The sequence below is a fragment of the Antedon bifida genome, chromosome 10, assembly GCF_963402885.1.
Source record: "Antedon bifida chromosome 10, ecAntBifi1.1, whole genome shotgun sequence".
Taxonomy (NCBI): Eukaryota; Metazoa; Echinodermata; class Crinoidea; order Comatulida; family Antedonidae; genus Antedon; species Antedon bifida.
In genome coordinates this window covers 5,986,794-6,012,449 of record NC_136235.1, presented here as the reverse complement: position 1 = coordinate 6,012,449, position 25,656 = coordinate 5,986,794, and the positions used below count along the sequence as shown (strand labels likewise).

Here is a 25,656-nt window from a genome sequence, read left to right as displayed (position 1 = left end):
TCGTGTTATACCCAGTCGAATAAGCCTCTTTAGTTTAAAATCGTTGGTGGGGCTAGTTTGTTTGTGTGTTGGGGTTGGCTCTCTCCCGTCAGCTCCCCCTCTCTAGGCCTACGCAAATATAATAGTCGGGTCAAAATATGATAATATAGGGTGGTGATAGCAAGCGAGTTCGTGATATCGTTGTCTTTGTTTCAGTAATAAAATTAGGTCTAGGCCTAGGTCAAGCTAGGTAGGCCTAGAATTTTCTTCGTTCGGTAAGGCCAAAATTATTTCGTAACCTAGGGCATATATAGTACGCCTCTAAGTAGGCCCGGCCCTCCTAGCTAGGCCTAGTAGGCTAGCCGTAGGCTACTGCTGGTGGCACATTGATGTGCTGATGATAGCACATTCATTGAACCACATCGAACCCCAATCAATATCAATAATGAACCACATCGAACCCCAATGATGAACCGCATCGAACTCAATGATGAACCATACACCGAATCCCATTCATCCAGTGAACCAGGTCCGAGGAATTACCCCATCACATACGATGAGTCATGCTATGTACTTGCAACAATCGCCTTATTGAGGAAATCGGCCTCCAGTCTCAAATACGGGCCTCTGGCCCTCAAAACCTAAAAAAAAACATCCCGCTATGAAAATGGTGAGAAGAGACGATGATGAGTAAAGCCATGGGTTTGGTGTGGTTCAATGGGGTGTGGTGTAGTAATTCGTCGGACCGCAAAATTAATATATTATTTCAATTCCAATTTGCAATGTAGGTTTTCAAAATGCCAACTGTTATTCTCCTCGATGTCTCTTTATCAATGACTAGAACTACTACAGATGTTGCTGGAGAAACACTCTCAAGATGCCAGCTTGCGCACCAAGGAATCTTGTCGCTCATTGATTATATAAGTAAAAATCAACGTCTTGAATTTGTGTCTTTAGTTGTCTTCTCATCATTGTATGAGATTGTTGTTCCATTCACAAGAAACTATGAAGAAATTGAGGTTTGTTTCTATTATATGTAGTAATATATGTCCAGATATTATTGACTGGCTTAACAACATAAAACATTAAATACTGCAGTTTGGAAGCAGAAGCAAATTTATCAGAATTTATAGTGTAACATTTTTTTAAATTATTATCTATATTACCATACTTTCATATATATGTTTGTTTTTGTACCCAAAGATTTCATCTTGAAAATCAGTCAAACCAAATTACTTATATTAACAACATAACATCTGCTTTTACCAGGAGTCGATATGGTTTACAATGTACATCAAAGAATTATTTTTAAGTTAAATCATTTCTTTTAAGAAATTTGGCTGATAATATTGATATAATGTGATGGCAAAGAAAAATAGAAAATATATTTATCTAGCATGATTGTTTGTTTAGACTGCTTTGGGCAAACTTGAAGATCATGATAAGACTTGTGTTGAGCCAGCTTTATCAGGGGTTCGAGAAATGGTATTGGATGAGTGGGGTGCTAATGCTACATGCCAGGTAAGGCTCATTAATCTCTACTTATAGCACCTTGAAGTATGGGGACCACCGCAGCTTGTTTGTCCATCATTGTCTAACATTTGGAGTGAACTTCCAGCATGTGTCGGACATACAAATGTTTATTAATATTTATTTTTGTAATTTTATAAAAAAAAATTTTTTTTCTAGGTTGTGATGATAACAGATGGCAATGTTGGAGTAGGTCAAGGGTCGTTGAAGTATTCGTTGCATAACTATTCCAAATCAGATAATCGTTCATTTCCGCTACCGTTCAACTTCCCAGCAAAACTCAATATTGTTCTAATTTCAAGTATTTCTGAGCTCCAACAAAAGAACACTCTTTCTATGTTTCAAAAACTTGTTGATATTAATAAAACCGGTGAGGTGTATGTGACGGATACTCCGTTGATCACGACAAACGTGCAACAGACATTTACAAAGATGGCAACCGATAGTTATGCGCCACATTACGCTAAGTTGCATTGTGGGAATATGCTGTCGTATGTAAAGCTACATCCTGCCCCATCTTCTGTGGAAATAGAAATTGATCACACGACAATTAAAAAGACAGTTTCTGATTCACTGCACATTTGTGGATTTCTTGACTCGACAGATGTTTCAAGCCCACCATCTACTTCCAGGCATTTAGTATTGCCAGTGCCAAACAGAGGTTAGAGTATTATAAGTTGTATCCTAAACAAATTAGTGTATGATTGCTCTCTGAAATGAATTTCATGTTATAGAATTTGTCTGTTCTAATGCATCTGCATGGCCATGACAGATTACATCTCATTTTACCCTTTTGGCAAGAAACTGTTTAGAGATATCTTCTACATGAACAGACAAACAATAAGAAAACATTCAGTAATATTAAACTAGATTTTGTAGTCTAACCTCTCATTTTCTGCACTAATACACTAGTAATAGACAGCTAAAAACTCATATTTTTTTCCCAATTTCTCATAGAGTTCAATAAAGTTGTGAGTGGAGCTGTTGACTCGGAAGATGCAAACAATTCAGAAGATGGCAAGACTCCATCATTCTGTGTATTGTTGCATGGAAGCCTGAAAGTAGAGAATATGGTTGCTTTGGTACAAGTCAGGTATGTTGTAGCACAATTATTTTACTGCAGTTACTGCAGGAAATTTTTTTAACTTTATAACCTGTTAATGCAATTATTTAACAAGCTTTTTTTCTTAGTTATTATACACTCAGTGACTGCCTCGTAAATGTTTACATTAAAACAACTAAAATCATTTTTTAAGTTTACTGCAGTAACTACAGTAGAATGCATAGTCTCTTTAACAATAAAAATACAATTATATTATCACAGTTGTTAATAAATTAAAACAATTTTTGGTAATTTTGAGTGAAATTTGAAATAATTTTTATAATATATTGTTTTGTGCACTTTATGTGCAAATGTAAATGAAATTATGTTTTTTCTTCCGTACAGTGAGGATTGGTATGGAATGTTATATTCTTGGGCAGATAATAAGAAACGTTCAACACTAATGATGTCATTGTTTGAACCAGGAGACAATTCATTACCCTGGCTTGGCAAGTTTAGAAAATTAGGCCTAGCCAGAAGTAAGTGTTACAACATAAGTGTTCTACTCACAGTCAAATCTTTACATGAACTTCAACATTTGATTCAACTATTTTATTTAAAAGTTGAAGTTTAAAAGTTAAATTATGTGCCATAAGAAATAATATACAAACAAGTAGAATATATTTTGTACACAAGTACGTAAACGTGAAGCGGTGAAAGATCCCAATTGTCTCATTAAGATGCTTTAAGGCCAATTTGCACAGACGAGCGGTCTGTAAGTGGAAAACTGCGTAGATTGTCCCACGTAGAATATGTATCTATCCTGAGCAGAAACCGCCCATCCGCAGTTTGTGTAAATGGTCATAAGGAATAACATACATTCTATATTTTTATTACTGTTACATTGCCTGTGTAATGGCCTTTACTTGAAAAAAAAAACACATTTGACAGCCTCTTTTGTTATCATGGCAGGTTTAGAGAATGATCCATATGGTGAGGACGATAGCAAGACTCCTTTCCCATTGAATCCAACCACAAAGAAAAGCTACGCTACAAACCCTGTTGTATGGATAAAACCTAGCGGTCTGCAAGCGGATGTTCAGAAAGTTTTACGTTATGCTAGGAAGTTGCCGGAAAAAACAATCATTTTTTACAAAGTAAGTTACTCGTTTAAAAAAGGAAATCCATTTTAGATATCTGAATAAGACTACCATCAATCAATCAATCAGAAAGAGACTTTTTTTATAAAGCTCTGTCTACACTATCAAACTAGTTTGACAAAAAAAGTGCCCAATTATGGTAGTGATATGACATCATCGTGTCTATATATGGGCATATCACATTTTTTTGTCACAAAGTTTGATGTGTAGACATAGATTAAGAGCACTTGTGTTGACTTTGAGCAACCAAATGATTCTACTGTATCAGCGTTTGTACTGTGGGTTTCAGTTGTATTTAAAAAAAACTTAATAGTTGATTCTGAATACTGTATTTATAATTTTTTATAGTATCACAGGAAGTGTCACATGTATCACATATGATTCCTGTATCAGGGCATAAACCTAACCTTAAACACTACATGATATACACATATGACACTGTTACAGAATTTGCCTATGATACTGGAAATACAGTACAGAGTAAACTGAGAGGAACTCAACACAAAAGTTACTGATTTTTAAAATAATACAACATTTTATTTTAAAGTACTTTCTTCTAGACTTTCATATTGTATAACAAATTAATTTTGAGGTACCTTTTCATCAGTTCACTGCTTTTCATAAACTTTCATATTTTTGTTATTTTTATAGGAGTTAAACAGACTACGAAAAGCGGCTCTATCTTTTGGTATGATTGAATTACTACAAGGATTATCTCGAATCATGGATCGAGAATGCCGGTTACTACCGGGAACGGCACATCCCGACGCTCTTCTCCAACTTACTCATGCATCAAAAGCCTTGCGAATGGCTATCGATCGTGGAATATCATATGAAATTGTTCCTCTCACCACAAACTTTGCAAAGAACACTTGAAACTGTCCTGCAAAAGCAGTAATAAAAACAATTGTTTAGGGGTTTAAATGGATAGTATTGAATGTATTTGATACTTAAGTTGATTAACTTCTGTAAATGCTCTGGTTGAACCTCCAATGTTGCTATACTTGGATATCCTTAATATGTTTTTTGTAAAGTTTATTTATTACCCCAAATCAGAGAGTAAACAATTTATGTAAGTTACAATACTAGAGGGTGCACCCCTGTGCAATTTGTGTTAGAAATGTATTAACTTAAATCATTTTCAGTTGGCTTATTCCGAATGAAAAATGAATTGAGGAAAAATGTTTGCATTTTATAATAAATATCAATACAGTATTAATGGAAAGTGACTTATTTTTTGTTTTAAGCTTGCATTGAGACTTAAGATTATTGTATCATGCCATTAAACTAATAACAGCAACACACAATCCACAAAATACATGCACCAAAAAATATACTTTACTATTTGTATAATTAGCTAGATACCCACATTACTGAGAACACCTGTGAGTAATGTGCTGGCAGGTCTGTGCACCTTAAATTGCCGGTGAACAGAACCAGTATTATAATGAATGCATATCTCCACAGTCATGGTAAATTGCCTAAAAATAGTTTATTCAAAAGTTTACAGATGATACAAGGTTTAAATAACAATTTCAAAAGGATAAAACAAGATGGGATACAGAGAAAACTTTTGGTCGCTTTTGACAAGAAAATGTACTTTTATGTATTTAAAAAACTTGATATATGTTACTTATATTTACAAGTTTAGGTTATTGCTTGTACATAGTATATTGGCCATTTTATAAAATACAAACAATGTGAAAGAATACCAAAATAAATAAGTTTTAATTTGTATTTAAGTTTATGCTTTCAAGGTAAAAGTATATACAAATCAGCTTACTGTATGAGAATATTGTAATTGCAGTATTTTAAAAATGAATAACAATCTATAAATTACAACTTATAATAATGAAATATCTATATAATAGAACACCTGGGGACGTCCCTGAATAGGAGTTGGCAGTATATCTCCTCTTTAATTTATCCCAAGGGTGGAGTTTTACTGTGATTTTACCACTGAATGATTATAAGAGAGTGGTCACTGAAAAAGTATCTAAACCATTTACATTCAGTAAATATAATAAAATATATTATCAATAATAGTAAATTTACATCTACATGCAAGAGCATTGTTATAAGTGTATAAACACATTAATTGGAACACAATGTTCACCCTGTTAAATTCCCATGTTATGTATAGAATAGATAATCAAATATTCATAGATATATTGTTATACTTCTTATATGAGTACACTGTAATTACAGCCACGTTCTAACGTGTAAGCCGTTTTTCCACTAGACGAATTTGTTCGCGCGAATCGAAAGCGCCAGCTTATACGCATGCGTATTCATGTTTCCATCTTCCAAATCCCTCTCTACACATGCGTATAAGCTGGCACACGAACAAATTCGCCTAGTGGAAAATCGGCTTTACAGTACGTTTGTGTACAGGAGATGAAGAAGTTAATTTAACATGAATGTTTATTCTGCCAATGTTGACCGTTGCGGTCTACTAAATTGCCATCCCCAAAAGAAAGCTCGCTATTGTATTTATAAGTTAGTGTTAGTACTGGACAAAAACCATGCCTTTTTGGGCTGGTAAAACCCTACACCAGGGATTTGTTCAATTGCCTACACTAGACAATTTGGCCTAGTAGTACTAGGCCTACCCGTCATTTTCTCATTTGCTATACAGTACAGTACTATAGTTTATCAATAATATTTTACAGTATAGTATAGTTTCTTTTAAACTATTTGAGTGGGTATGGTAATTATTCTAAAATTTTATAAAAATACAATCATTTATACAGTGGTCAAAGGTTTAAATTTTACAAGTCTTAGAAATATATACACAGTATGAATGAGAAACTAACATATTCAACTCAAGTAACCAACTTCAAAGATTTCAATTATACAAATACACTGTAATAATAGGGTGCTTTAGACCTAGGAATAGAGCAGGGAAGCATTTAAAGGTTTCGGTACATATACACTGTGATAATGGACATTTTCCACTGTAGTAAGCAAGCAAGGTTGGCTATTTTATTATGAGTATATTTAAGTGATTTATTGAGGCATTATCTTTGGATTTTCTGTGTGCTATATTAATCATCTGCATAGATTTAATTTCATTGCTTGTGAATTAATAATCTTGCTATCAGTATAACATGTATTTAAATTAAGTCATGTTCAACAATAACTTCCAAATTTAGAATGTTAATACTGTAGTATGACAAAAGTAGTACATGAATAGTATAAAGGTTGAAGGTTAAAGGTTATCCAATATGAGGAATAGGAATAAGAAATAAATCTTTGGTTGAACATGCAAAACAGAAATATACTGTAGTGAAAACATTTGACCAATTACTGATAGTTCCCTGACGCAAAGCTACTTTATAGTAGTTAATTACTAAATGCCTATTTATCATTTCAATAACTTATTTTTACACATACATCTCATGGTGGTTGGTGCTGATCCCAACAAGTCTTTAAAATATTCTGGGTTACAACTAATATAGCAAGGTGGTCACATCAACATCAGACAATTCTAATGTTATTCTGTGACGTTATTCTGGTATTCAATTATTTCTCAGTAATTTTTTACACATATTACTGTATTGCGTATTGTCGTCACATTTGCTTAAAACTGTTACAATGTGAAAAATGTCTGAATAAGGTTAAGTGCAAGTTCAGATATAAGTACTGGAGTAATGATACAAGAAATTAAAGGCAAGGAAGTAAAAGGCAGAAAATATTGTAATACAGAGAATATCTCAAATGTTTTCAAGGCACAATTATGAAGTATAAGGTTTTACAGTAGTTCCTTATTACAATAGCAGTTGTATGTTTAGAAACAAAAGTCGACACAAAATAAATAATCATAGTATCAATCAACTATTTATCCATCATCCTTTTCTTAAAACATTGTGAACAAAAAAAGTCATGTTCTTCTTGTCCATAAAACACACATCCTGGAGTCCTGCACTCTCTCAATCCTAATGGAGCAGATGTAACGCTTTTATACCCAGGGTTACTGCGCAGTCTATCAGTATTACCAGTTCTTATATCATAGCTTCTGGGCTGACCTTTGCCTGGTTGACCTTTGAACTGTACTTGGTCAAATACTTGTGGATTTAGGTCATCCTGCACACGGTTTCTGTTGAAATGTGGTGGTGGACGTGGATTTGACCGTCCTCCTTCGTAATGATGCCCTGGATTTCTAGCTGGAATCGGCCGGTCAAAGGATGGCCGATTTTGTTGTCTATATCCGTCATTAGGGAAATGTTGATTTGATTTTAATGCAGCAAGGTACTTTTCTACCTTTGAATATCTGTTATAACCACCTCTCATGATGGGATTTTGTGGGCTTTTCATCACTGGATTTTGTGGCGGAACAACAGGGCCTCTGTATTTTCTTCTATCAATCGGTGGCGTTACACTACCACCATTTAAATAACGGTTTTCATGCGCTTGCATTTTTGCACGATCTCGATCTCGTTTTTGCTTCCTCAACAAATCTTCTTCCATTTTTCGAGTATGTTCTTCTAAGTAACGTTCTTGTGCGCGTTCTAAATAATTTGCTATCATTTTTTGTTGAATGTCTGTGCGTTTATCATTCAACTTAGCAGCAACAATTATTGTTTTATCATCTAGATCTGGAACCATTATTTGGTCAACACGCTGCGACTGTTGGCTAGCATTCGATGCCGTTTCTTGAAGAGTTTTCTTTTTTGGTTTGATATCAAACAAGTTTAACTGTCTTAATCGTTTTCCTAAACCCTTTTTTTCTTTACCCTTTTTAACTTTTGCATACAATGGGTGCTCAGCACTATTATTTGAGTTCTCATCAGACGGAGTCCTTCGTAATTTTCCCTCCTCCTCTCCATATAAACTGGAATTTCCAGCCACTCCAGGAATCGGTACCCGAATGAGGTCAAGATATCGGTGAAGAATATCAAGTTTTTCCGAATCTGATAACGAGAAGCGTTTAGATTGGTATGTGTTAGCATTCTCATCTTTGGTCCATTTATAATTTGGTCCTGGATCAATACTGAAGTGTATTGGTAATAATTGATGATCACAATCGGTAACAGGCACAGCAACTAAAAGAGAAAAAACAATCAGTTTGTCTGCCTGACATTTCACAATACCTTAATATTCCCATTTCAGGTTATTAATGGATGGTGGGTAGAGTTGTAATGGCCAATTATGGTGATAGTGGTGAATACATACAGTATTTTGAATGGACATTGATTTAATAGATATTTACATATATTGTGGTATAAACTTTTTTACACTGAAACATAACCTTATGATGTGAGAAGTGGTAAATAATACGGGTCTGAGTTAATCTTGACGTTATGCGTACTTCTGTGTACGTTTTGTTAGCTTGTGTTGTTATGATTTTATACTGAAAAAAATGTACTTTTTTCCTGTACTGTATATTTTTATTATAATTGATAAATTAACTATTATAGAGCATTGTTTTTTTAAATAACTTGAATATTTTGGTTATTTTTTAAATAGATGAATACAAACCTGGCAAATTAACTTCTTGAAGTCGTCTCTCTCCATGATTAGCCTCCTTATCAATATCCATTGGAACCAATGCTGAAAAATGTGCTGCGTCATATGTAAGCACTAGAGGTGTACGATGGCACTCTGAATTCATTGACTCCAGAGGGAGGTAGATACCGCCAAACGGAATTGGAGCAAATGCTTCTCCCTTCGCATTTCTAAGTACTGTATCAGCTACAATAATGATTGGTCGCTTTATTACATGGGCAAGAACAAAGACGTGAAACTCTTCCAGACTCTCGTATATCTCTTCAAAATCATCAAATTTTGATGATTCAATATCTTCAGCTAATGCTGTTAAACCACTGGATAAAGAAAAATGACTGTTATTGCATTTTATCATTATAATATGTAAAAATAGATTTCTATCTATACACATCAATGCATTGTCAACTTTAAGTCTATATTGGGCAAGTCACACCCATACATACATAAATAGCGTAATAATTAATAGTGGTGGTCGGCAGCCTGTAAATCCTGGTCAAAAATATTGAGTCCGGTGCCGACCAGCGTGGTGACGTCCCTGTAGAGTCAATTATAATTTGAATAACTACTGCAAGCAGCTTTGCTCCGGGAGCTAAGGTAATTGGTCAGATGTTTTGTCCTACTAAATTACATAAACTGTACTTAATATTTAGTACATATCAGAGCATATCAGAGCACAACTGGTGTAACTCGAACCCACGACCTCTAGATCACTGGCCTCCAGTCCAGTGACTGGCGATGTTGAACCATGTTCCTGGTCAAACCTAATCTTGATGTACAAGAGTTCAATCACAAGAATAGTATACTCAGCAAATTCCTATTTATTACTTATGAACTTTGCCTGTGGTATGAGATAAGACTTTTGACAAGGTCTTAGAACTTTAATCTGAGAATGGCTTAAGTCTAGCCAAAGTCTTTATATTACAGTCCGCTGCCTTAGGGCTAAAAAGAGTTTAATGTGAACAAGGTTGTTTGACCAATGCCGATTTTTTTACTCATAATAAAACCAGTTTCTCATTTTGGTGATCAAGACTGGGGTTTTTAAAACAGTATATTTTTGTGGTATTTTTGTAATAACAATAATTTCTGTTGGATGAAAAATACCATTCCTTCAAATTACAGTTTTAAAACTGTATTCTATTGATTAGGTTAGCTAAATAGACCCTAAAAGAGTAATTTAGTACAGTAGTTACCCTCCTGCTGCTGAGCGTGAAGGTGGTGGGATGTAGTCTCTATTAGCGTTACGAGGTTTAGCTGATGCTAATTTCAGCAGATGCCGCCATTCTTCCTCCCATTCCTCTTCTGAGAATACCAAACCAGACTATATGTTTAAGAAAATCATAAAAATAAAAAAAATAGGACAAGTTCATAGAGTTATAATTAGGTTATTATTAATTATTACTATTTAATTAAAATTTAGTGAATAAAGGGTCCTGGGTTCAAGTCCTATCAGTGTGAGGATTTTGACAAATTATAACTCCACTCCCAAGGACTTTGTTTAATGTAGAGCATCTTGTGTATATGTTTGTCTTGTGAATTGCCACCTTTAAGAAGGATAAGTGAATGAATTTGCTTAATTAACCTTGATAATTTGCCTAAATATTATAAAAATAAAATCATAATATTGTCTGAATGTTGCATTTAAACAAAACACTTTATATGACAAAAATAATGTGATGTGCCCATATAATTATGGACATGATGATGTTATAGCACTAGCATATTTAGGAATATCACTACCATATTTGGGCACATCACACTTTTTTTGGTAGTGTAGACAGTGATAAAAAATTATGCTTTTATAAGCTACCTCTTTATTAGTTTGCATCTGTTGCCATCTCCATCTACGCTTTAACTTCTGCATGAACCTAGAATCTTGATTGTCAGTCAGTGCTTTGTATAATGACTTCCTTAAGGTTAAAAGACGATCATGGAAGCCCCACATACCTAATACAGACAAAGCATTAACATGTAAACTCAATATAGCAGGCTGTACTGCTTGGTAGCAGTAAAGGTCTGTCTACACTATCAAACTTTATGTGACAAAAAAATGTGATATGCCCATATATGGACATGATGATATCATATCACTACCATATTTGGGCATATCGCTACCATGTTTGGGCACACCACACATTCTTTGTTAAACTAGTTTGATAGTGTAGAGAGAGCTTAACACATCAAATTGTTCACAATCTTGATAAACCTTGAATAATTTAATGTTTGAAACATACTGATATCATCAGAGTGCTGGATCTAGCAATTCAATATAGGAAGACCAGATCTAAAACATGCAGTGTAGAAACCCTCTATATTCTGTATTCTTTGTATTTTTCCAATTTTTAGAGAGGAGTGGGAAGGGGAGGAAACTGGTGGATTCTTCTTTGGATGCACCTAGCCACCACATTTTATATAATATAATACTGCACTTTACTGCACAAAAATTAATTGATTTCTTGTACATCAACTGGGCAGTTTCTGTGAATGTATATTTTTAAATCAAGTCTCTGTTTCAAACTCTGGCAGACAATAAAAGTCTCAACAATCTCAACAACAACATTTATTTAGAAACAGTTCAAGAAATAAAAGCAGCATACATTATTAGACTAAACAGTAGCTTACCCAGAGAGGCAGCATGGAGCAGACAGTTACCATCTCCTGTTGTTGCCATTGGCCACAATACCTGCAGGATGCCTAACCACCAATTTAGACGTTCTGTAAAAAGATAGAGGAGTAAGTAAGCCGTTGAATTACATAAAGGAAATATACCTATAACACACAAATATATTGGTAGTCTGCTCACATTATCATATATAGATTTCTATTATTATAGATGGTATAACAACAAAACCATAATAATGTAATAAATTTAAAGTACATTAATAAAAAAAAAGAAGCAATTGATAACCAAAATATTATTGTCATTGCACAAAATACTCATTTAAAAAGAAAAAAAAAACACATTTTCATTGTAAAAAATCATTTAGGCCTTCAATGTCTGGCCAAAATACTCTTATTTGTCTTTAAAAATGCAAATTACCAGATTCACAAAATCGGCTAAACCATTGGCAGATTTAACACATATTATTTTTGCAGTTTTTTCAACAAATTATATTATTATTTTCATTATAATTCTATCTGAATTAAAATCTATTCAAAATATAGTTCTAAATTTTAAAACATAGTAATTAAATACTCAAACTCAATTTATCATTTTTTAAATTAATCTATTCATATTTCATACCACACACAACAAATTGTTTTTTAATCTATTAAACTGAACATTTAGAAACAAACTTACTTTTTTAGATCCATTCACAATCACATACAACAAAATTAGTTTTTTTATGCCAGTCATTTTCATACAGGTACTGTATGAGCACATACTGTACATAACTGGACTATTGTATATTTATTTTACAACAGTAAAAGCAATCTGTATTGATCCTATGCTTTTCAATTGATGTGCTGTCAATATTTTATCAGTTACAATCACTCATAAAAGGATGGAGCCTATCCTAACACCTAAACAATAGGACTAAAATCTACACATTGATTTCATATCTCTTTCATTGTGTCCTGGAACGGCAACATTAAAAACCAGTAGAGAAAAACAAAAAATATTAAATGTATAATAAAAGGACAGCAATTTCTGTGAAAGGCCTATTTGGCTAAATAGTACATAAATATTATAATTGCAACGCTTTCTTAGGTCACAGGTGAAAATACTCTACTGTCATGCATGCTGGCCCAATTCATTGTTTTCTTCTTATTTTAAGTCTAAACTACTATATTCTAAAGGATTCAATGACGGTTGACAATTGTTCCTGGTTTATTATATAAATTATTATTATCATTATTATTATTATACAATACAATAATATTACCTTGTACTAAACGTCATATAAATTGAACAAAAAAATCAATAAGTAAAAGAGGATTACAAAATGATATTACTACAGTAATCAAAACAAGAGGTAGATTTGACAAACACGTTGGCCTTGATTGAAAACACGCCATACACACTACTCGTAAACCAATTCATATTTCTGAAATTTATGCAACACTAATAGAAAACTGTATCATGAAAAACGTTGGTATTTTTTAAGATGGCTTGCCTAACTCTGAATTAGTTTAGAACCTCCTTTCCCTATTGCACCAAATGTTTACCAATACCCCTTTCAAAACTCTGAAGATTATTTATATCATACACCCTGGAGCGTCAAGAGGGGTGCTTTGTTTGACGTGCACCCTGTTGTGTGTACTGTACGTGTAAACTCTGGAGTTTTGCTAGGCGATGTAGAACTTAGAAGTGGTATGAGTATTTGTTCTGGGGTGGAGCTAGAACTAACCATGTAAAATTTGTTCTCAAATTCTTGCTTTCCTCTGACATAATTCTATTGACAGTCAATCTATTTTAATATTTAAATAGCAGTAGCAAATATAAGCTGGAGGTTGGAACTGCTATTGTATGGCTCCAGAGGAGCTGTTTAAAGAAAACAAACACATTACGTAGTTTGAACATACATACTGTTAAAACCTTAATTATTATTAATAGAATATAAGTCTGTTGATTAGTACTGGAAATTTTACACTTTATTGTAGTAACAGTTTAAAGCTTACATCCACTCTCACCGATTGACCATCCTAAAGCCTGTGCATCGCAACCAAAGCCAATGGAAGAAAAATGTAAAAACCAAAGAAAAAAATAAAACAGAAGCACTAACCTGAACCTTTTTTGACAGTCCTAGTTGAAAGATATTAATTTTATAAATGACAACTAGATTAATTATCTACCTATGGATTAACACCTATTGATTGCTAAATAGTACCACGGTATCCCTAATTGACAGTTGTATACTGGCAAGAAACTAGATTGGAAATAGAGGGCGCTATTAGAAGTTCCAGAACTATGTAATAAACTAAACTGAAATATGAAATGTAATTTAAAATTATTTTGTGACATTTTTATCCCATGCTTAAAAATATGAAAACAATAATGTAAAGTGTTTTTGTATGTAAGATTTAGTTTATGTGTGCATTAATCATGGGTTAATCATTTCAAACCCAAATAAGTACATAAATCATAAATATCGGTTTGTGTTGCTCTTATGCACTGTCAGAAATTCTTGTTGTCATGTGATTGTACAATATACTGTATCATCACACTATTTAATAGCAGCAATCATACCCCATATATAAGTATGGAATGTATGAATTGAAAAAAAAAAAGATTGAGAGTGGAAACAGGAGTATACTGTATAGGGAACACAAACAAATATGTACAGTAAAATGACTTTCATCCACTGAAAGGTTTGAATGCCTTTAGGCAGTGTATGTGCATTTATAGTATGATTAATCCCTTTCAACATTACCACCAAGCATCTGCATGCACAATTATAATTACTTTGCCATGAATTATCAGTGCCACAGGTTGTGACCTTTGATATAAGGTCATGATGTTTACAAGTATTGTCATACAGTACATATCAATCATTAATATGTAAAATTAATTTTTAAAACTTTATTTCATAAAGATAGCTAGAACCAGTGGCGTAACGCTAGCATTCCTAAGGGGCCCAATCCAATGGGTAGTTGCATTGGGACTACTAATGCTATGGGGCCCCTTACGCTCTGGGGCCCCTGGGTTTAGCCAGTGAGTGCTCATAGCTGTTACGCCACTGGCTATAACACTACTTACTTGCATTCTCTAAGTTATACATGCTAGTAGTCTCAATTAGGTCCTTCTCAAGAAAGCTCATAAAGTCATTCTTGTAGGCAGTGATGTCTGGTAAGATGAATGCGCGCAGAGGTGTCTCAATGCTTATATCATCACAATTCTTGTGACTCTCATCAAACTCTATCTGCTTTCTTGTTGTCTGCACAAGCACTACATTAGCCTTTGAAAACCCTCTTGTTAGTTTTAATTGAGCTGGTGAAAAAAAAGAAATTTCTAGTTTACAACAAGTGACATTGCAACTGATATAAATGTAGAAATACATCTGTAATTTGTCAATTTGTATGCATGAATTGTGATACTAATTCACAGTTTGTTGTTCACAGTATAATAAATTAATTTTAGCACTAAATATTGAAAGAAAATATTAATATCTGTCAACTACATCAATTTTGGTTAAAATATTATTGCAATAATAAAATAATTGTTACAAATATATAATTGGATTGCCATGAGAGGACATGAATACCAAACAATATTATTGCTAAGGTAAGGGAATGTATTTGAGAACTGCTTATACTGTATCCTTAGGCAAGATACTTTACTCTCATTGACTCGTCCTTCAAATGAGATGTAAAGCCATTGGTCCTCCTATACAATGCAAATGTGAACAATTAATAATACTTACGGTGTGGTGTCTTTTTGTTTTTGTTCCCATCACCGTCAATGTGAATTGTTGTAGTGTCTGTTTTTCCATTAGGATAGCCAATATTTTCAGTTGATCTTACAAACTCTTTTGTTTCCCATGTTGGAGTCTGTTTGTTTGGTTTCATGAAATTGTAGTCTGCTTTAGCTGCCTCATAGTTCCAATTTTTACCTAAAAAAGATATCAAAAAATAAAATAAATATAAATACTGTATATAAAAAATAAAATTTAAAATCTTCATTTTACTTATCAATTACAGTAGCACACCACAAGTTAATTTGAAAATTACAAGTTGGATACTATGCCTACTAATAAAATTGCTTAATCTAATGTTATTTTTTTCATGTACAGTAGCAGATAGGTAAAGTCGGAACTGAAACCATGGTGCCCATATCCATTTCATTTAGCATTTGGGCCACATCCCCCTGTATTGAGCTTGAACCCACAAACTCTAAATTACGAGTCGAATGCTCCAACCACTGTGCCACAGTATCCCATTACTCATAGTTATATAAACAGTAATAACACCAGTAACACAATTTAAAAGAAACAAACACAAATGATCTGTTATAAAATGTTATGTTATATTCTTAATCTATTCTTTAAGAATTACTATAATCTTTCTTTAACAAACAATTAAATGGGTCATTATACTTTACTCAGCTTAAGTATATCACAACACTGTCATTTCCAGTGGATCAATGTACTATAAATACATGCTGTTAATGCGCATTTTTTACAGACAAGACAGTAACCCTTGAGAATGCTTAAAACATGATAAATGAACTTTGACATAAAATCCTCAGTTTCCTATAAGTAATCCATAGATTTCAGAGTCTGCTACTACTAGCTATTATTAGTATAAAATACCCAGCTTGTGAATTACGATGGCCTAGTTCATGTTAATTCATTACAGTATGCACATGCATTGGGATGTGCTGCTTCCTTAACTTGATTCCTTGACACAGTTTTGGCATGTTATTGGTCCTGGTGATGGTATGTGTAGGTCCTAGGCTATTGCAAATCGAAAATCCTATAAAGCTCTGTCTACACTATCAAACTTTATGTGAAAAAATGTATGGACCCGATGATGTCATATCACTCCCATATTTTGGCACATTACCCTTTTTTTCTGAAACTGTTTTGATAGTGAAGACTGAGCTTAAGACAAGTACACACTGTATTTTTTCGTATGGTATCACTATTATACAGTAGTACCATTATATATGGAAACTAAAGTATAAACTCAATTAATAGACATTGTAAAGGTACTTTTGCATAGTTTAAGTATGAACAGTTTGCCCTAACATAATACTTGGAAGCACATAAAACAAGACACATAATATGCCTATTAGTATTAAGGACTTCAAGAAAATAAACTGTAGATTTGAATTACATTTTTTAAATATCTAATCAATATAGCATACATCCACTAAAAGTGCTCAAGGAACTGTCACAACACTGTAGCTAAGTTGGTTTCAGATTTCTTAAAGCATGATCTCTAAACAAGTGATGAGATTTTGGTTCAAATTTTCTCAGTCATTGAAAACATTACCATCATTTGTTGTGTATTAATATACAATTCTATAAATACTTGATTAAATGAACTGATAATAGTTAACTGGGTCATCTAACTCAATAAATAATTTATTATTCTATACATCTCAACTTAGAGAAGCAATTACCAACATTTTCTCTAACTAATGACATCATACACAGTTGAAAAGTACATTAATCAGAGACATTTGAACAACAAACAATAAGTCCTGATTAACTACTGCACTAAATGCAATGTTCCTTTAAAAGTGTATTGATTGTCCTTAAAATAAAATCAAACTAACTTTGAATAAATTTGTAATAAATAATAAAAATTTTCTGTACCAAAAAAAACCTCATAAATAAGGATTTTGCTTATTAAAAAAAGTTAAAATTCAACAAAAAATAGGCTTTTGGTTGCCTCGTTTTTCTCCTTTAAATTATGATTTTATACTACAGTTCAAAGTACCATAATATAACATTAAAATTGCCTTAACATTAACAAACACTTCTTTTACTATTATTTATAAATATACTGTAAATAAATATCTTGAAATATCTGTATAGGAATTGCTCTTTTTAATTTAAAGAAAAAACCATTCAATTTCCCATTCATGCAGAAAGATCAAACAAGGACACCTATCAACAATGGGCAAAACCACCACATATGAATTCCTTTCATAAGCACAGTGTTTGACAATGAGTATCAATGGTTTTTTTTTTATTTTTTGGATGATTACTCAATGACCAATTCTGTAGGAATTCTACCCGTGCACATCATGGGGCTACTCCCTGTGAATCTATCCAACTTCACAGTTTCATGTGGATGTATCATTTGTCTACACTATCAAATTTTATATATGACAAAAAAACGTGACTGCCCATGGACATGATGATGTCATATCACTACCATATTTGGGCATATCACTACCATATTTGGGTATATCACTACCATATTTGGGCACATCGCCTTTTTTTTGTCGTCAAACTAGTTTGATAGTGTAGACAGAGTTAAAGCATAGCCAGTACAGCAAAGTTATCATACAATACAAATTACTGATATTATTATTTTCCTTTTTTAGACTTTTTCTTCCTATTTTTTATTATCAGTTGATTTTTGAGGTAATTTTTAACGGGTTTCTGGATAATTTGTGATTATTATGGGCACAATATAATATTGTTTAAAAAGGCTTGCAATTGCATAATGAAGAAACACAGGAATGTAAGGTTTGTGGTATATATCATGTAATTTCCTTAAAGGATGTTTAGGTGAAGTTGACAAGAGATATTCCTAACTTTACCTAACTGTACATCCTGTAGAGGAAATTACTGTACATGGTGTAGTACCGCAAATCATTAAATTAACTATTATAATAATAAGTTAATGGTATTTCCAGTTTTTTGGTCATAAAATAACAAGACAATCATTCAAATTATATTAGTCCAGAAGTTAATTTAATTAGTCAGCATCATAAAGTTTTTGCACTATTTTCAATTTAACACTTGCAATGAATTGATAAGATATTTATGTTGTGATTAAGAATTCAAATTATTAATTTTGGTAAATAACCATTGACATATGTAATCAAATTGCAGGCTAAAAATTTGCGCTTTTTTATCCATAGCAAACTTTTGCTAGTTCTATCTGAACTCGTTTAACACAAATTTTCTTTTTTTTTTTTTAAATTACAACCAGTTTAGAAATGTTTAACTTTTTAAAATGAAAAACATACTTAAACTAGGAAATTGCTAGTTTGCTGGAGATGAATTTAGAGCACTGACATTTATGTTTTTGTAGACAATCATCAAAGCCATAGTCCAGAGTATGAGTTCAATTAGTACAGTTAGTTATGTCATCGTGAAGTTTTGGCATTATTTCCAATGGTATTTTTGCAATGAATTGATTGATTGATAAGCTAAGTATATGTTATTTAATAATTAAAATAAAACTAAAATGATTAATTGTAGGATTCATAAGGCAGTAAGAAAAAGATATTTAACTAACAACCTAATTTATCCAAGAATTATCAAAAGAATAACCTGAAAACTGCAACAACAAAGCCCTGTCTACACTATCAAACTAATTTGACAAAATACTAAGTGTGATGTGCCCAAATATGGTAATGATGTGCCCAAATATGGCAGTGATATGACATCATCATGTCTATATATGGGCACATCACTTTTTTTGTCACAGAGTTTGATAGTGTAGACAGAGCTTACTGTAAGTACAGTAAGTTTGAATTATCATCATCTCCTCAGAGATCCTGTAGGAAACCAGATAATAAAAGCAAACTAAACAAGAACGTCATGGCAAATGACTTGTGTTTAGCTGTGAATTACAATAATATTGTACAACAGTGTTAACTGTTATACTGTCATAGCAAAAAATATATACTGTATTATATCAAGAAATCAACATATATATTCATAAAAACCATGGCAAAAAGAATAGCATTATATTACAAAATTGGCGCGAGGGTCATTTATGAAATTAATTATAATATTACGATAGTCATAAAATATGATTCACCTTCTAGCTCAGGAAATTGGTGTTTTGGAGAAAATCAGACTGTTAGTTAAGAATGAATATTGCAAAAAACTTGCTATTAATATTTACAGTAATAGTAACACCATTTTGTGATTATTATATTTGTTTTCAATCAAGGATTTAAAATTCCTATAAGAATTTGTAGCAATTCCAACATTCATTTAGTGTAATTATGTACGCAGTTTGGGTTATGACTATGTACAGTTTTAGTGCCATTTTTCTACAAGATTATTGTGTTACTGTAATAATAGTAAAACTTTCCAAACAGAATTATATATTATAACATTCCAATTATTTTTATGAAAGTTAATTTTTAAAGGTTTTCTTAAATGTCAATTTTATGCATGTGAAAAAAAGAAGTTTTTCCCATTTCATTTTGTATTATTATATGTATAAATGTAATTTAAGTTATTTATATACAGTAGAATCCCTCCTTTGGGATACCCCTATTCAGGGGATACCCCTATTCAGGGGACACCTTGATTCACACAAAAACGAGGGGCAATATATGTTTTAACACTAACATTCAGGGGACATCCCTATAAAGAATCTACTATAGCTAATAAGAGATAATAGTCAAATAATTGTTAACAATTCACTTTGTGTACTAGTTGCATATTTCACGTAGATTCAACCATGATTAGAATTATAATAGTATTAAAAACAAAATACTGAAACTACTGAGGCGATACCATGTAGTTTAAACACACCTTATAATAGTAGGGGTGCTCAGGTCAGATGATTTCCATAAGAAAGCTTCCCACAGTTGACATAGCATAGATAAAGTTCTATTGTTACTTTAAAAAATGACTTTAGCAGAATTAGACATGCTGCTAGCAGATTGTGAATGCAGTGTTAACATTCTTTTAATGATTAATCATATTATTTACATCTGTACCATTGCTGGAAACTTTGTTTTATCTTTTCTTTTATCACCAAAAATAAAACGGGATGGATCCAGAATTATAAATGGGGGAGAGTGGGGCTAAATATTTAATGAATGATAAAAATGATTCGTCAAGTTGCAAAAAAATTATTAATAGTCATTATTTTATTTTAAAAAGACATGGCTAACGCCTGTTTATTCCCCGCCTAAATTTGTGCAAGCAGCATTTTTTTAAAGAAATCATAGTTTATTGATTAAACCTGTTGTGTCCATGATAAACAACTTGTAAACAATGGTGCTTGATTTGCTTATTACGTAGATATAACACATGTTTATTATTGTATCAAATAGAACAAACAAACAGGCTAATTATTAATTAGGTCGCATTATCACATGCTTCTCTAACTTAAAAAAAACACCTTCTCTTACTAAAACTGAATTTGGATTACAAAATGTGTTGCAGGAAAATTAATTTAATTGTTTAAACTTTGAAAAAACGTTGAAAGTCTTGTAATTATGGAAAAAATCCTTAATATCTGTATCAAATAGGTAGGTAGTCATTGTTTAAACTTAGAAAAATTATTATTAATTATTTTTGTTTAAAAAAATCTACTTCAGCTTTTAACCAAGAACAAACTCCCAGTATCAATTTATTCTTTCTTTATACTGTATACACTTTTAGTACTAGGTGTAAGTTAAGTGGTAGAGTTTCATAAAAGTAAACAAAATTATATTAAAATTAAAACAAATAATAAAATCAAAAGTATTTAAAAGTAACTTTTATAAAGTAATATAAAATTACCTGTGCAGTAAAAACAAATAAAAAATTGATTGTTGATGATAAAAAAACATGACATTATTATTTCAACTTACCTTCCAATAAATCTCTTGCTAGGCCAGGTTCTGTGCCAGTCTCCTGGATGAATCTTGACAGCATACGGTCCTGTGTTGTCATTTTGGAGATGGGTGTTCTTCAGAGTGTACAGGGGCTAGGTATTGACTAACTGAATAGTTGGTGGGTTGAATTGTTTTGTTAAAAGTTGATATCAGACTGAGCATTCTTTAACTTGATTGAGACTAAAAGAATGAATGTGAATAAAAACGTGTGAATTTAATGGTTTTATAAGAAATACTGGAAACTTTCTGACTTTCAAATGAAATGTGTAACAAGAAAGAAGAAATATTTATTTTACGATAGAATTATGATTCAGGTGGTAAAAAAAGGTGTATGACTATGTATGATATAATAAATCAACAACTGGACTTTCATGTTTATCGAAACAGTGATGTTTGCGACCTATCCAGCAGGGCATAACATCAGGCCTAATGATGGTTTTCCATCTGGTCTGTGACATGTGACGTGAAAGTAAATATAGATTGTAAACAATTAGAATTAATTTTGTACTTTTTCACATAATTTTACAAAATTAAAACCATTATCATTATTTATAAATGTATCAATAAAATATTATATATTGAGTCTAGGCTATCTATTTATGTCGGTTAGTCAAGTTCAGCCATTGACATTATTAGCCTTATTGAACTTGACCTTTTCCAGACAGATAATAAATATGTCAAGAAGTGCATTTTTTTTTTTTTCTGGAGAAAAAGCATGTAACCTATATTATTAGGCCTTCTAGACTACCTAGGCCTAGTAGGGCCTCACTTACTAGGCCTATCTAGGACCTAATTTAACCTCCTTCCCTAGGCTTAGCAATGCTACCACCCTCAGGATCCAAAATATATATATAGGGGCCTAGGCTCCTAGGCCTAGTAGTAGGCTAACACTATTAACACTAACAGACAGACAGGCTAGGCTAGGCTAGCCTAATAAAATACAGAAATAATTCATACTTTACCTTTATTAAATTAGTAAATTTACTGTCAACTTGTAGGCTAGTGTCGTGTAGTCTAGCCTTTAGTATATTTAACTGATTGAATACATTATTTATTCATATTTAGAATAAACTAGTCATAGGGCCTAGCTAGGCAACCTGTTTCTTTCTCTGTCGTCGTGCGCCAGTTCGATCGTCCTTTCTGGTGTGCTGTGTGTATGTTGTTGTAGAGCCTCGAAAACAGCTGCAACACAAAAAATTACCGCCTGACATTTGTTGTCGTGGTTGTAAAAAAAAGCACAGACATTTCCCATGATAGGTGGCGCTCTGTTACAAATTTAGAATATCACAACTACAGAAAAATATGAAATAGCAACATTTTATAAATAAATTTGCAACTTTTTGGTAAACCAATTGTCAAGTACTTACTTGCTACGTTACTAAAAAGTTAAAAATGTATTTATAAAATAGTAATTTGAAACCAAACGAAATTTTTCGAGAAGCAACATACATGTTGTAATAAAATATTCAAAAAATTCATATTCAATTGCACTACTTTTTCATTATTTTGTTATTATTTATAAAACAAATCAAAATGACAAGTTTATATTGATAATTTTATACAAAATTAAACAATAAATTTTCTTTAAATAGCATATAAGTTTATACTATTATTAATGTTCATAACAACTCTACAATAGAAAGTATTGGATTAAAATTTATATAGGACCCAACATGGTGACTTGGGTTCAACTGAACTGCAAAAGAATTATGATAGTTAATAACAGTTGGAAAATCTTCATTATTTGATAATTTATTAAGTTTTTTAAATCTTTGGGTACTAGAGTGACACTCTGGTGAAAATGACTCCTTAGGCCTATACTGTAGTGTGATATTGCCCATAACAAGACAATATTGAATTAGAAGAACCTAATGATAATTCTGTAAATTTAATGATAATCACTTTAAAAACATGATTGACAACACAGCATCTCATTCAGCGGTATTGCGACATATGACAGAGATCCTTCGACTCTTCTGTACCTTGTTGCCTAGATAAGATGACGTCTCATTTGACAGTATCTCATGTGTGAATTCATATCGAACACGATTTCTAACAAGACAAAAATAGTAACCAGTTTAATGCTTATAATATATTGTACAGTTACTCATTTTTTTTAGTTTAAATATTGTATTTAATTTTCATTTCAGGTTAGTACGGTAACATAGTTACCACCCTGGCAATATGTTAAGATTGAACCCTGGATATTGGGATTGGAGGGTAAGCATGTTAACCACCGAGCTATAGCTCCACTACTCTATTGTTCTGGGTATGCACAATTTTTGGTTTTATCTTTGCTTTCTGTCTTATTATTTGTATATTTTTGTTATTATAATTCATTGTATGTTCTGTTAACTTCTGTAATTTCAAGACAATAACTTACTGTAGTACATAAAGGGAGCATGGTTTCAGTAGCACATTTGCCCAAATGTTTTTCTGCTCTACATGAACAAGCCTCATAACAGAAGGAGACAATAAACTTATGCCGGCAATGACATTTCCACAAAACTGCAAATTAAATAAATATGCACTTACAACATACTTAATGAAACAATTTAAGAGAAGAAATTATACAACTTTAGTAGGTATAGCTTTCTTTGTTTCTTCTTTGTTGTGGTTAAGTATGTTATTTATTTTTATGGATATGAATGAGCATTATTTAGGATATTCCGAAATAAAAAATGAAATTAATACCATAGGAACCTTGTTTATTTGATTAAAATGATCATTGTATACAGAATGAATTGACATTTGTTCTACAGACACTGGTGAGAGAAGCACTGGGTTAATTGTCTAGGTCACACTCACGTTTTGTGTAAAACTCAAAGTTTTGATTGTTGAAGTGAAAAAGTTGATTTTCCAAAGAATGTAACCAGACAGAACCTGATGAGGCAAACAGTGGGTGTCTAGCAGACATGGACTCAAACACTCAGGAAAGTTTAATTATCGCATTACAAGTTTTTAAATTGTTTTTTAAGAACAAAAACTTACTTTGATGCTATCAACATGTGGTTTTATATATCCATCTTCAGCTAAGTCAAGTACATGAACAAGATTTAACTGAGATGAAGCAGACTTTGTAAATGCAGTTTCACGCACTCTCTGAATTATTTTGGAATTGTCTTCGTTCCAGTTGGATTTCTCTGTTTCACGATAACCATGTATTGCCTAGTAAGAAATAATGCCATTTATTGTTAGAAAAGTATGTCACATATTAAGAATTCTTTTTATAATTATTGTATCTTTCAAATACATTAAACAATTTTTTATTACAACAAATTTGTAATACAGTATCTATCTAGACTTCAATATCAGTATAAAGTGGCATATATGGGTTTTAATAATTTTGAAGCATTTATTAGTTAACTACAAAGTAATTGTGCCAAAAGGGCCCTCGAAACACTTTTGTAATTAGGGGGTCCCAATGGGAATGTGAATTTTGTGAGTGTGCAATGTTTTTTTTCTTCTCAAACTGACTGATATATTTATTTACATCTTTTGAGTTGGGCAAGTCATTGCCTTAGTAATGTTATCTAATTTTAATGTATAAAGATATTAAATAAAATAATAAATAAATAAATTGACATTATTATTGTATTCTTACATCATCCCAGTGATCAACCTCATACCGCAAACCTTTGAAATACTTTTGAACTTCTTTCATCAAAGTTTCAGATTCAATTTCTGATATGAATTCATTATAAAGTTTAAAATCTTGCTCAAAAATGTCCCTTGCATCCTTGCATGAAAACTCGGTACACTCATTAGTTATATTCACCGTCGAAGGCACAGTAGGTGAAATAGCAAAGAATCGAACTGGGATAAATGAGGATGGACTAGGCCTAGGCTCTCTTCTCAGTGTGAATGTTGTTGCCGTGGTCACTGCAGTAAGCCTACTTCGCCCGCCAGCAACACAAGTACGGCGTTGGCCTAGAAACTGACAAGTAAATAGATGCTTTTGAGATCGCCAGAAACATTTGTATATAGTCATTGTTATTCTAAATATTCAAGCAAACAAACACGTTAATTAATTGCGCGGAAACAAACTTGTGTAAACTATTTAATTGCATATTTATAACAATAAATAACAACACTCTTTCTGCTGCTAGAGAACGAATACCATATTTCGCTACTTTAAGTTTCTTGAGGGCGCCCTTTATAATATGAAATGAAAAAACAATAAATAT

At 32.3% G+C, this 25,656-nt stretch overlaps 3 protein-coding genes across 4 annotated transcripts; 1 reads left to right on the top strand and 2 right to left on the bottom strand.

Annotated features, from left to right (window-relative positions):
- Positions 1–57: 57 nt before the first annotated feature.
- Positions 58–4,926, top strand: LOC144854706 (integrator complex subunit 14-like). Of its 2 annotated transcripts, XR_013614665.1 has the most exons (9): positions 58–254; positions 768–998; positions 1,393–1,500; positions 1,669–2,170; positions 2,467–2,602; positions 2,957–3,090; positions 3,524–3,708; positions 4,363–4,694; positions 4,736–4,926. XR_013614665.1 is itself a non-coding variant. In XM_078712653.1 (8 exons), exons 2-8 carry the CDS (start codon positions 777–779, stop codon positions 4,585–4,587), a joined length of 1,512 nt encoding a protein of 503 aa, XP_078568779.1. In that variant the 5' UTR covers positions 58–254; positions 768–776; the 3' UTR covers positions 4,588–4,926. The 2 variants fall into 2 exon arrangements, 1 of the variants encoding a protein (XP_078568779.1); XM_078712653.1 differs by having other exon boundaries at positions 4,363–4,926.
- Positions 4,927–5,184: 258 nt separating this feature from the next.
- Positions 5,185–22,546, bottom strand: LOC144854705 (OTU domain-containing protein 7B-like). Its single transcript, XM_078712652.1, has 9 exons — positions 22,432–22,546; positions 21,446–21,649; positions 15,582–15,770; positions 14,918–15,148; positions 11,839–11,931; positions 11,027–11,163; positions 10,410–10,537; positions 9,193–9,536; positions 5,185–8,756 (listed from the first exon to the last, which is right to left on the bottom strand). Exons 2-9 carry the CDS (start codon positions 21,525–21,527, stop codon positions 7,549–7,551), a joined length of 2,412 nt encoding a protein of 803 aa, XP_078568778.1. The 5' UTR covers positions 21,528–21,649; positions 22,432–22,546; the 3' UTR covers positions 5,185–7,548.
- A 548-nt stretch (positions 22,547–23,094) lies between these two features.
- LOC144854133 (alpha-ketoglutarate-dependent dioxygenase alkB homolog 7, mitochondrial-like) lies at positions 23,095–25,584 on the bottom strand. Its single transcript, XM_078712024.1, has 4 exons — positions 25,074–25,584; positions 24,461–24,637; positions 23,853–23,977; positions 23,095–23,521 (listed from the first exon to the last, which is right to left on the bottom strand). Exons 1-4 carry the CDS (start codon positions 25,458–25,460, stop codon positions 23,401–23,403), a joined length of 810 nt encoding a protein of 269 aa, XP_078568150.1. The 5' UTR covers positions 25,461–25,584; the 3' UTR covers positions 23,095–23,400.
- Positions 25,585–25,656: the final 72 nt, after the last annotated feature.